The sequence below is a fragment of the Siniperca chuatsi genome, linkage group LG4 (assembly GCF_020085105.1).
Source record: "Siniperca chuatsi isolate FFG_IHB_CAS linkage group LG4, ASM2008510v1, whole genome shotgun sequence".
Lineage (NCBI taxonomy): Eukaryota > Metazoa > Chordata > Actinopteri > Centrarchiformes > Sinipercidae > Siniperca > Siniperca chuatsi.
In genome coordinates, this window is record NC_058045.1 from 30887842 (window position 1) to 30901720 (window position 13879).

General features: G+C 41.4%; 1 protein-coding gene across 5 annotated transcripts in view; it reads left to right on the forward strand.

The window, feature by feature from the left end:
- The window catches only part of LOC122875593 (voltage-dependent calcium channel subunit alpha-2/delta-4-like), a 161337-nt gene that overhangs the window by 101910 nt on the left and 45548 nt on the right, over positions 1–13879 (forward strand). For all 5 annotated transcript variants that reach the window (XM_044194945.1, XM_044194947.1, XM_044194944.1 and 2 more), the window contains 2 exons: positions 9809–9870; positions 13846–13860. In XM_044194945.1, the coding sequence (XP_044050880.1) occupies positions 9809–9870; positions 13846–13860 (77 nt within the window). The remainder of the gene's footprint in view (positions 1–9808; positions 9871–13845; positions 13861–13879) is intronic.

Sequence of the window (13879 nt, forward strand, 5' to 3'; positions counted from 1 at the left end):
TTTCAATCCCTGAACGGGACAGGAGTCTGTCCGGTAGTCCAGATGGTGTTGGAACAACTGGTCCAGGAGCCCCCTGCCCGATGTGCTCTGTTTTGACTGCCGTCATTATCACACATCTGCTGTTATGTTGAGACTTTCACAAAAGCTGTAGTACATAAACAGTACACTCTTTATATGTTAGCTGATAAGCTCATAACCAGTGAGGTACTCAGAACGGGACACGGATGATAGCATGACGCACTTTCTGGCGGCTGTTATCGGTCCAACAGTGGCTCTGAACAGCTGTTGGTGTTTCTGTCTGCCTCTGTAGAATTTAACAGACATGCCCAGTTTCTGGCCTTTTCTAACTCTGAACTGATCATTTCATCTCTCATCAATCTGATTGATTGTGTCATTGTTACCACATCTGCTTTTCCTTTTCCTAGTATGTAAACATTAGCATTAGTTGCTGTCCTTACTGAACCTGCTGGTCAGTTAGCTAGCTAACAGACTGCAAAACCCGGAACAGATGTTCTGGTGAGCTAAGCGCCATGTTAGCAGCTTTAAACCAAACAGCGTTGGTGGGGCTGAGGCCCCATTCTCCTTTTAGATTTTCTGTTGTTGTAGTTTGAGTTTTTATAGCTGGTGCTCTTTAGTTTGTCCATATTGGTGCTCATGCTCACGTTGCCTGTATTCAAATTGAATGAGTTGTTATGTAGTTTAGTTAGCATGGCCGACGACAGGTCTGGTCAGTGGATTTATTATAAGAACTAGATACCAGACTCCAGAGTTATTTGAATAAAATTGCTAGCTGCGCGCCTAAGCCAACAAAAAGTTTTCTAGCTTCCTGGTTTCCTTCCCCTGGTCCTGCCCACTAGGTCCCGCTCGGTCCAGTTATTTTATACCGTAACGCACATTAACATGTATTAAAAAATCATAATGCAAACAGTGATAATTGACTTTGTTGGCAGGTTCCAGGTGTTTTAAAGATGTCTCTTGTATAATGGTGGTCAATGGGGAAATGCTTAGGCCACAGGGGAACATTGGCAGCGAGGCTGAGCGGGGGCGCCATATCCAGCTCTCTTTTATACATCAATGGTCTGGTCCCACACCTGTGAATCGTTGCGTACATATCAGATTCAGCCATTCAAATGTCTGGGGTTGTGCTCATTGACGGCTGTTTCCACAGTGGAACTGTGCCAATCAGAGTTTAGTAGGCAGGACTAATAATGAGGACATCATCTCTTTGTGCCAAAGCCAAGCATGGACAAGATGGACGCAGCTGTACAAGTTGCTGTAAACTGACTTACAGAAATAACTTTTAAATCCACATTTCTTTTACCGATGCAAAAAAACTGCTCCTGGGAACAGCTGCAGCAGCTTCTGTGTCAACTTAAAGTGACGTTGATTGGACGGCTGCGTCAGTCACTGATGATTGGTTAGGGCATGAACACGATGTCAGACTGAATAATGAAGGGAAAATGAAATAGAAATTCAGTCTGATTATCAGGCTAAGCGTCAGAGTGCCTGTGGAAACGCTGGATGTCACTGAAACTTTGATGGGGAATGAAACTAAAAAATATTATCGTGATTTTCCCAAAGAATGCAAAGCCATATTATAAATGTTTTCCTTCAAAAAGTTTGGCTCTCAGCAGCTAATTCTACTTTAACTCTTTGTGGTGGTGGATGTCTGTGTGATTGTCTCGGCCTATCACTCTCAGCCATGGTTTGCTCCCATCACCTCAGCTCCAAAACCTCTTTGATCAAATGCTCCGCTAATGACAAGGCAGCGATCAATAAATCCAACCTTGAGGCTTCAAGACATCCCCTCAAAAAACTGTGGAAAACGTCACTGATGCCACAGCTATGTTTTTATAACACTGTTGATGGTTTGTGCATTGTTGAGACGCAACAGGGATTCAAACCAGCAGCCCTCTGGCCTCAAGCTCCTATTTGTGGGTTGACATTTTGTTAGAAAAATCGGCAAAGCAGCCATTTTTTCACGTGGAAAAGTGGTGGATTATTATCTCGATTTAAAACTCTGCTGTCTGGATTTTGTCATTGAAGTCCTGCCGATGTGATGTTCCCTGCTTCATCTGCAGTGCATCGCTCCGGTATTCTGGGCTCTAACGTGGCGTCCCGCTGGCTGCTTAATGGCCTCTGACAGGCGTGGACCCCCCCCCCACCCCGTGGCTGCACTTTTCCTCCAAACAGCCTGAGAACGAGGCAGCTGAGCGTCGGTCCAAAAGGCCGAGAGCACAAACACAGTGCAGCATCCACACTGAGGCAGGATAAGTGAGGAAACAACGAGCGCACACACACGCTGACTGCACACCAAAACACACTCAAGCTCACTCCTACATGCTTTTAGACTCTCTTACTATTAAAAGCACAGATATGCACTTGTATTCAACGTGGCCAAAAGTAGCCGAAGATTTCACCCGTATGTGATAGTGATAGGCATGTCATTCCAAAGCCATGGGCATTGATCTGTTGCTACAACAGCCTCCGCTCTTCTGGTTTCACTTTTTTTCCATCAGATGTTGGAACCTGACTGCAGGGATTTGCTCCCATTCAAACACAAGAGCATTAGTGAGGTCCAACACTGAGTGTTGGGAGATCAGGTCTGGCTCACAGTCGGCGTTCCAGTTCAGCCCAAAGGTGTGTTGGATTGGGGTTGAGGTCAGGACACACCATTTCTTTATGGAGCTGCTTTGTGCACGTGGGCATTGTCATGTTCAAACAGGAAAGCGACAAACACAAACTGTCGACACACTATTGTCTAAAATATTGTTGTGTGCCGTACAACAATTAGCTGAAACAATTAGTCGATTGAAACTAATGGGCAACTATTTTGATAATCGGTTAATCATTAAGTCATTATTTTAAGCAACTTTTGAACTCTTGGTTGGACAAAACGACATTTGAAGACACCCACCTTGGGCTCTGGGAAACAGGGATGGACATTATTCAATATTTGTAGACAAAACCATTAATCGACTAATCATGAAAATAATCAAAATTGATTGACAATGAAAATAATTATTAGTTGCAGGTCCCTTATACTGTAGCATGAAGATTTCCCTTCATTTGAACTAGTGTCCACTTACTTCTGGCCATACAGTGTACATGCACACACATACAGGTGCATGGACAAAAACACACTCTTTCTCACTTTCAAAGGCACATGCACGTTGTTGTATATTTAGTATCTACACACACACACACACACACACACACACACACCGCTCACCATCTGCTCTGCTGCTTCAGCCTCCAAACAGAGAAAGAAGACAGAAACTGTTCTTCTTCTCCTTCATCTGCAGCGTTCAGAAAACAAGCTGAAAAATCTGAACTGAAAATGGACTGAAGCTCTTCTCTCTTAAAACCAAAACCTGGATTTGTCTTTCAAATCTGAGACCAGACTTGTCTTCAAGGACAGAAACTGGTCCCTGCCTGAAACGCCAGAAGCTTGATTCCTCGTTAAAACCCCGAAAACGTCTTCAAACCAGAAGCTGGACTGGAGTTTTATTCCGGATCAAACACTGCTCGTCCTCCTCCTCTTCATCCTCATCGCTGCTGCCTCTGATCGTCTCAGAGCTCTGTCCAACACACACCCAGCCTGCCGACTGAGGGCGAGCGAGCCTCTCTGTGTGTTTTAGAGAGAGAGAGAGCTAGAGAAGCCACATGCTGCCGCTGAGCTGCCACTAATGTGGTGTGTGTGTGTGTGTGTGTGTGTGTGTGTGTGTGTGTTGTACTGAGTGTGTAATGTGCATTAAAGCAGAGTTTGACAGAAATAGTAACAGCAGAGTGTTGCAGCTGCAGGCTGAGCTATGAATGAAGAGAGAGAGAGATACACTTTGTATGAGAGAGAGACTGTAATATTTAGTATTTCTTTGCAGAACTATGCACATGCCAATAGAGCAAATTTAACCCAAAAAAAAGACTGTATGAGAGAGAGACTAAGAAATTGAATGTGTCAAAGGATAAGGTTAAGTACCCCCGCGTCGCAAGCTGAAAGTTGGGGTGTGGCTACATGTGTGACTCAGTGGTGGAAATATATGTGTTGCCCCGCCCCCAAAGTACCCTCACCATGTTTGCTGCCACCCTGTGGTAAAGTTGTTCCACTACAGCTTCCAAAGATGAAGATGTACCGTTGCACGGTAGTACCAAGCTGCATCACAGCTGGCAGTGGTCAGACGTACAACAGACACCACGGACCACATCCAGCTGTGATGTTGGGTCCCATGGCCAGTTCAGCTATGCTCTTCTTCCTTCCAAAATCTAGTGTGAGTTACTCTTTAAAAAATGACAAATATATAGTGAAAAGGCTCAGTTATTTCCCAAAACCTTCCTTTTTATCAAACAAACAGGAGGAAATAATGCATTTGTTGGGGACTATTTTCAGCGGCGGATGAATCCACATGTGGTGCTGTAGTGAGTGTTTGGGGCAGCAGGACGGTGTGTGTGGGACTGAGTCAGAATAAACTACAGTGTGTGTGTTCATGGTGATGAAGCAACATGTCACCCAGTGCAGCAGAGCGGCTCACTGATGTGTTTTAATAGTTTCTGGACAACAATGGAGGAAGAAGATCCATCAGGCTGTGATTCACACACAACACTCGTTAGTTGATATATTCACTGCTGGGTTTGTTTTTTTCAAAATACATGCAGGCAATAAGACAGATGCAGGATGTCACCAGCCTCATCCTTTAATCCTGAATCTAAAGAAACCAGATGAAATTAGAGACCAGATTCTACTTGCTGCTGAGGGACAGGCAGGATATTTAGACACTCTGTGTGACGAACAGAACATCCCTAATAATCCTAAACTTTATTTAATCCTCTGCAACCATCACTATTATTGATTTGATCTTACTTTTACTTTCGTACTGCTCTTCAACTGTTTTTGTTTTTGTCAGTTGTAAAAATTCTGTAACAAATCTGTATATTTCATTATCTAAATGTTTCTCCCATTTCCTCTTAGGAATTGTGTTGAGTTTTCTTTCCCCTCCATTCTTTTTAGAGACTCTGGCAATATTGTTTTTATGATATTAGTTCCTTTAAAGTCTGCAGAAGTGAATTAAATTATATTGACTAACTGTGCGCAGGTATGAGACAGAGAGATCATTCAATTTCATTACTTTTTTTTATCATTAGCCTGTACTTTTAGTATTTTGGCATTAGTTAACAAACAGCATTTCTATAGCAACAGTTCAATAGAGTCTCAGCTCCTTTACAGTGTTGAGATATTACCTCTGCAGCCCGCTGCTCATCTCTGCTGCAGTCTAGAGGCTCGAGGCTACATTAGCCGCTACTAGCATAACGCACTCCGACTGAACTGCCTGCAGTCGAGTTGCATTGTGGGTAAAGTAGGCGCCAGATTTTGAGAAGGAAGAAGAATGTGTGGAATAAAAAAGACTATCTCTGATTCTCCTGCATCGATTTTGATCCCTGTCCATCGTGAGTTTGACAATGTTATAGACGTAAAATGCTAAATCGGTGGCGTACTCTTAAAGGAATTGTTCCACCTTTTGCCTTCACAAATTGTTGTTTTTCTGCTTTGGTTTGTGTACAGATTAAACAACCGAGATTCAACGTGTTAATTAGTGAGCTGTAGAGGTGTGGGTCGGTGTAATTTTGAACTTTGAACAGCAACAGGCTAGCTGCTTCCGGTGTTGATGCTAAGCTAACCACATCCTTACGCCGGCTCTGTACTTAACACTCAGACATAAGGTTGATATCTATCTTCTCATCTCTTCTGGGGGGAAAAAGCAAGCGCATTTCCAAAAATGTTAAACTATTATTTTAGACACACCACTTATCTAGCCATCTTTAAACTTCAGCTAAACATAACTGTATTTAACTCTTAACTACAGTTTTATAGCTGTGAAGACTATTTGACTACTTAATCTTATGCCTAAACCCATTTTGTGTCCCCCCCCATATTTTGTTCACTTTTTATTACCAGAACCTTTTATTGTGCTCACCACAACAGGACCTTGTGTACTGTAAACTGCAGGACATTAAACAACTTTTGGATTCATTAGGACATAAAATCCAAGTGAAAATAAGCTCAAACGTATCTGCTAGATTTTAGCTGATGTTGGTGTTTCTCTGTAAACATTTCTAAAAACTAGAAATGGTGAGCCTTGCTTTATCACCATGAAAAACTCTGACAGATGTACGTATCATCAGAGTCCAAACTACAGTAGCATCAGCCAGGAAAAAAAAACCCCTAAATTATTCAAGTCAAGAGAAACTGTCTAGGCCAGTCTGTGTGTGTTGCCATACTGCACTGTCAGAACAAAAGGTTCAGATGAGATGAAACTAAATTAGATGAAAATGTATTGATCACTGTGGTGAAAACTGGCTGGTTGCAGCACATTTTGCAGCAGGTTCCAGAAACAACAACTGCAATTAAAAACAGAGACAATAAGAAGTATCAAAAATCACAGTAAGACTTCCAGCGGGAGCGCATGTGAGGTAGAAATATAAATATTATTCAACGACGGATCTGTGAAGGCACGTATGGAGAAAGCCTGGCACACTAGAAATACTAAGAAACACCCAAAAAGTATAAACAGTGCTGGTAGAAAATTGGACCATAACATTTTACTGTTCTCAGTGGTGCGCTCAGTTTTGCAGCTTGACACACAGTTACATCACACGGGAGAAGTTGTGTCGACTAGTAAAATAAAATGCACACGTGTAAGAATAATAAAGCAGCTGCAGATTCTCTCATTTTGTCATCATTCTCTCCTCGTGTCCATAAAAAGACACGTCCCGAGAGCGTGCAGACTATGAAATATTTGCGAGTTATTGATGTTTGACGGTTAAAAAGTAGAATAACTGTGTCGGATGTGTTTTGTCCCGTCGTGGACCGGTCCCTGTTTGAGAGTGCAGACTGCAGCAGAAACAGTGCAGCTGCAGCGCTGAAGGGCGGCGATAAGGACGCTGCTGACAGGAAAGGAGGCAAAAAAAAAAAAAAAAACAGAAATGAAATCAAACAGCAGAGCAAAGCTGCAGACCACTGAGTCTGCAGAGAGGCTATTTTAAAAGAATGAAGGAGAGTGATGCCTTAAGAGGTTTAAAGGTCCCGAAGGTCGCAACTCTCTCTGAACACAAACGCAGCATCACATTTCTTCCCTCTGCTACAACCCTCCTGCTTCACACTGAGCTTGTAGACGCGTCCCAGTTCAAAACTTGACTCTCTTAAATGACTGTTTAGCTCTTCATCTAGCACTACCTCTGGCATCAAGGGCAACACATAACAGCAAGTGTTGAACTCCTACACATGGAAAAACAAGGGGAGGGGGGCGCCTTTTATCCAGTCTGTATTGAGTGATGAATTCAAACAAAACTATTTTCATCGTTATGAATACATTCAGTCCCAGCACCACAGTCCACACAACTAAACTGTCCCTTTTTAACATAAAGATATCTTTCATATAGAATAAAACTTTTTAACCAACACATGAACTGACTTCCAACACTGACGGAGTAACCAGTTGGACCTTTAGAGTTGAACCAAAATCCCAACGTAGCTAGCCAGGATCCTTTAAACATATATTTCTTCAATTCTCATACAAGTTGAGAGTACTTTTATGCATGATGATTGCCTTTAAACAGGAGAAATAACAAGGGGGGGAGTCACAAAGAAACCAATAAACAGTACTCTCCTACACACACACACACACACACACAGATACTTCAGTTGCAGAGACAAATGCAGTTTTCTGTACTGGAGCACTGAGGCATTACCATTGGATAGACTGGCAGCTAATCTTGGAGGAATAAACAGAAGTTTTTGTTTGCCAATAAAGCAAAGTTAATATTTCCGGCTTTGATAAAAATTTCAATCAAAAGGGTGAGAAGTCTCTTAAGATGACATCAAGGTAACAAAGTTAATAACCTTTACTTGGTCACACCTGATTTCCTACATTGTTCTGAAGAGACAGCAGTTTTTTTTTTCTGTACTGCAGCATCGAAGGAGAATCTGCAGCCTGCAAAATGCTTAATAACAAGAAGCTCAATATCCAGAAATGACCACAAATAAAATGTTTTACAGCTGCTCTGCTTTTCCAATAATGACAGCACACAAGAGGCTCGACATGTCGCCTCGTATCACTCATCTGTGTGTGTGAGACTGCAAGCTGCCTGTGTGAGGAAGGGTTCTCATTATTGAAGTGACAAAAACAGTTGCAGTTATTATGTTAGTCTGACTGGAAACGACCCCCGCTGGTTCGCTAACGCTGCGGCCACTGAGTGACGGGCGGAGGGGGCTGCTGTGGACGGGGGCCACTGGCTCAGACTGGATCTTTGTATCTCAGCAGGCAGACTGTGTTTTTCATCGCTCTGGTAGTGATTTTAATTAAGTAATAATTAAGTTAACATACATAGAATGTGCTAATCAGGTGGTAGCAAGAAACGTCCAAAATACAGTCCGACTGTAACTAGATATTTGAGGTTATTTGAGAGTTTAAACAATATATCAGCCAATATTAACTTTTGACAAACACATAACATTAAAATTATTTTCTTAAATTAGTTTTTTAACGTTGTGACCAAAATACGTTCTGAGCAGGACGTTTTACAGTTTCTCAATGACCTCAAACATTTCTTTGACATTTCTGTTCTTATTTTCTTACATATATGCTCATAATGACATATCTGTGATAAGATAATATCAACGGTCCAATTTATTGGCTCTAGTCCAAAACTCACCAACGATGCATCATTTGACGCCTCTGGTACCACTTTCCAATAAGTTGTAAGTAATAGATTTAATCATTTACTGTTCTAGATCAGATAATGTTAATGTTAGATTAGCTAACATTAAGTCTTTATTAAATCCATGAGTTGGTTGGAAACGCCTTTGTAATGTGTCTGGCGAACTGAAAATGAGAAATCTGAAAAAAGGGGGGTCTTAAATATGCACTTGATGGCATGTATGATATCATGCTGACTCATTGTAATGATTTAAAAAAGACTGAGGCTAATGCTCAGCATCCTCATCAGCTTATGATACATTTATAATACAGTGTTAGTGAGGAAAATCTGTTATTTCTTTCTAACATAACTTCATTTGGATGCTAACTATAGAAAAACAAACAAATATTCAATTTAAGCTTCAGTGTTCATATTTTTCACTTCCCCAAGTCCAATAAAGAGCACGACAGAGATGCTAACGTTAGCTTAAACTCAAGTAACAGGCACGTAACCTGTAACCCCACATAATGATGAAGGTTGCTAATGATATGCTAACTCTTGGTCTTGGAAGTATCACTAAGGTACTTAAGCTAGTCACGCGGGCATGCTAACATTAGCAGTTCATATCAAAGCACTGTTTATTCCATTCCTTGCACAGGTTATTTTAAAAAAAAGACAGAATTGCTATGATTGGACAGTTGTTCAGGGGAAGAGTTAAGAAATGATTCAGTTGGATGGTGAGTCTAAAACCGGCAACACATTGTTTGACGACTCGAGCGCACATCTGCCTTCGAGTTTCAACTGTTCGCCATTCATCTTGCTCCTAAATGCTTGCTGTGTACTTCACTTTGATACTCAGAGTAATAAAGCTGCTACATTACTGAGGGACTGAGGGCGTCATTACCCAGTCTGCAGGGAGCACACACACCATCAGGCTCATCAGTGTTTACATCCCTTCATTAGCGTCAGGACACGACAAAGGTGAACCCAGGGTCGAATTGATTTCCTGTCTTCCTCCTTTCCTCCACAAACACAGCAAACTGTTCAGCTCTGCACAGTCCATCTTGTCCTGCGTCTGTCTTTAATGTGTGCATGTGTTTGTGTTTTCTATTTTTAGCTATCGGGGTGCAGATGTCCTTGGATTGGCTGGAAAAAAGGTTCTGGGCCATCACGAAGCAGGTGACCAGAAGACTCACTCTCACACATCTTGGCTGATGTCATTTTCGGGGACATTTCATTGTTTATTTCTCAGAGGCTGACACTAACCGTAACCGATAACCTGACCACAACGACACAAGCTTGTGTATCCTTCAGTGTCGGATGCATTCCCATCGTCATAAAACATTTGCAAATCCAAATTTTTAAAATTTTGAAATAATTGTTTACATACGTTTCCTTTCTAGCTCTAGTCTTCTTCTCTGCCTTTGCTCACTGCTCGTTTCTTGGTGCACTCTACTGCCACCAACGATCAGCTTGTACATGTGCATCCTCATGTGTGTGCACAAGAACTAACAAAACAGGGACCCAGTCTCAAAAACATTGCTCCATAGCGCTACCAGTGGTTAAAAACGCCACAGGGGACCTTTAAAGCTCCTAGTGTGGAGGATTTAGTGGCATCTAGCGGTGAAACTGCAGTTTGCAACCATTTGAATACCGCTCGCCTCACCCTCCCCTTCCAAGTGTGTAGGAGAAACTTGGTTTGTCTAGAGCCAGCGATTGGTTTGTCCGTTCTGGGCTACTGTAGAAAAATGGTGGTTCAACATGGCGGCCTCCGTGGAAGGGGACCCGCTCCCTCTGTAGATATAAACGGCTTATTCTAAGGTAACGAAAACGCAACGAGTCTTATTTTCCGGTGATTAAACACTAATGAAAACACACATTATATTCCATTTCTGCCAATAGCTCCTCCTAAAACTTCGACCTAAACTTTGTCCCCAGATGATATTGTTGCATTTAAGTGCTCGGTCACAACAGTATTTAGAGTATAACAGCAACATTTTTAGGGATGCACGATATGGATATTTTTTACCTGCTTCTCATGGCCGATACCGATAAGAAATTTCACATTTTTGTATTTTAAAAATAAGTTCCTAGCAAGTAACCTGTAGTTTATGCACACCTGAGGGTATGAAAGGCTAAGATGTAGTGAGCAAAGATGGGATGATTTAGCTCTGACTTAACCAAATCTAACCGACATCACTATCGTTAACACAACAAAAACAAAGAGCAGTTCTGACTCTTCAAATGTTCATTTATTTATTCTAGTAAAGTTCATCAAAAAAACTTCACAAACATAGAACATAAAGCATATCAAACGTTCAGCTGATACATACACACCGGCGATGACATGTTTGGCTCTCTGTCTGCACAGTTACAGCTGCTACGCTAGTTAAGTCAATATAAGCAATGTTGGCTTTGTATTATCGGCTCTAGTTATCGGCTATAATTTCATTATCAGAATTATGCATAATAATATAAATTTCCCATTATCGACCGATAATTAAGCGGCCCGATATATATCATGTGTCCCTAAACATTTTGGACTGAATTTACTTCATTTCAATGTTACTGCTGTGATCAGTGGATTCACTCGCGAGTGTGGGATTGTGCAAATCAGGTACATTTATGTGTTGCTTTCGTGTACAGTTCAACTTTGGTGAACTTTAACATGCAAAGTTGCGTTCTTGACCGATTGCAAACCGTGTAACTGGGCTCTAAACACCAAAAAGCGCAAATTCGACATTGAAATTGAATTAGGACATCTAGCTTTACTAGCCACAAGGACACACACACCACACTGTTTTCTGCCACGTTTTTTGACCAAAGTTCAACTAAATTGAGCAAGCAATACCTTGTGCAAACTATTTGCTCTGGCGGGTTTGGTTGGAAGGCTCGGACTGTGCTGACCTTTGAGGGAACAGAGAGCCAGAGAGAGTCCAAAATGAAGGAAGCTATCACATTAGCTGTGTTGCTCCCTGTTCTGTGTGAGTATGAACTGCTCCACAAAGAGAGGCAGCATGATCTAAAAGTAAAGAGTTTCCCCTCGGGGATCAATAAAGTATTTCTGATTTCTGATGATCTGCAGTCAGACAGGAGTCTACTAGTTAGCGATGCAAATATTAAGTGCGTCGACAAGTTTCGAGCAACACCAAGTTTCCAAGGACGAACAAATGATTTTTGCTGCGTGACTATCCAACAATAATCCTCTGGATTCAGAGGTCATGTTTTCAATTTTGCTTTTCCTTCATTAGGGAACAGAGCTAACAGAGTTAATTATATGCATTAAGTCCTTTAGACTTTTCATATTAAGATTAAAGTGGAATGTGCACAGAATAAGGTCCAATTAAGATGCAAAACAACTGGATTTGAGCCTTAAGAGACCAAAGTAAAGATGAGTGTTTCTTATGCTCTTCAGTCTGCTCTCACTTTCACGAGAGAGCGTTTTCATTATTTAATTTAAGTGGCCTCTTTCCTATATTTGCCAATGAAGGTAAAGCTGATATATTAAATTCAGTGATTTAAAGGAACAATCGACAATCTAATTCTAAATAAATCGGCCCCCACTATAAAAAATCAAAACACCACGGTACCTGTACTAATAACATGCTAAATGTTACACGTTCATGCTAAATGTTAGCATGTTAACATTCAGTAGTTAACATGTTAGCTGACATGTTGACTGTAGGCATGTTAATATGGTGATGTTTCCATGTTAGCATGCTAAGTTTAGCGCTCAGCTCAAAGCACCAGCTGAGCTTAAGTGCAGCTGATTCTGACAAAGTCTGAATCAGCTCAAAGTGTTCGGTCGCACAGTGAAATAGTTTTTTGCGTCCTTGCACAGTAGGTTGTGTTGGAAGTTTGAGGATGTAGTTACTGCCAGAGATAGCAGGTGAGCTACCATGGCTGGCATGCTAACAGGTAACATGATAACGCAGGCCAGCCACAGTAGCCTGCCAAGCTGGCTGGCATGCTGACTAGCTTGTCTCAAGACACACTGTAGACCCCATTTGTGATAGCATCCTCTATTTTGGACTCTGGCTCTTCATTCCTTCAAAGGTCATTTGTTTTTTTATTTTCACCCCGCTAGCGGTCAGGATCTAATAAAAGAAAACTTGCCTCTCCATTTTTATCTATCCGACAGTTTTGTTTGTTTTCTGGCTCTGCAGCCCCTCGTGGACCCTCGTTTGGCTACAGACTTCTAATCTTGTTATAAAATTTGTCCCCAGAAATGACATAAGGCAGACAACATTCACACACACACACACACACACACACACACACACACACACACACACACACACACACTCTCTACAGGTCTCTGACCTTGTGAACGTCTCCTGCAGTTCAGTGAAGCAGAGCTGCAGCTGAATGTGTGCAGATGTCCTGTAGAGGTTGATGGTGCAGATAACTTTATTAATGAGAGCTGACAGCTGTGACAGGCTGCTTTAATATATTCACAGTCATCCACAGACCACATTTACATCCTGTCGCCACTGATCTACAGTTTCGGAAGTTTATATAATGTTTCTCCCATTCAATAAAAAAGTCGATCTGGCAATAGGCTGCTTCTCTCAGCTGCTGAGCAGTTTGTATTCTGGAGATACAAGGTTCTTATCTTACATTAACAGTCTCTGATCTTCATCCTGAAACAGGACTTCTATTTATAATCAGTATTTGTGGCCTGTTGCATTTGTTTCACTACGTGAGGAAACTGAAGCTGTCAGTGGTCATTTAATACAGATCCATCTATTTAAAAAAAAACAACCACATTTTTACAAACCAAGTTAAAATCTCTAAAAGCTAGCTAAGTTACGTGCCTTGACTGTAAAATAGCACAAAACTGAAAAGATGGTGTAGGGCTCCATTTGGATTTCAACAGCACAAAGTCTTTTTACTTTGTTTTTTTCTTATTTGTTATTTTACACAGACTGCAAATTAAGTTGTAATTGTCAGGGAGAAATCCTACTGTCACACAATGTGTTTTATTTTTCAGTTTGACAGACTACATGTGGCACGGCCCAAACACAGAATGAAAATATACTGCACGCTAAGAAATGTTGTTACGATGTTAAAATATCTCTATTAGTTTGTAGTTTAATGATATCGACTGTGTTTTTTCCCTCCTCAACTTTCCTCGACTCTTGTTGCTTCCAGCCCAGCGACACTGACGTGAGTAAACGCTGATTAT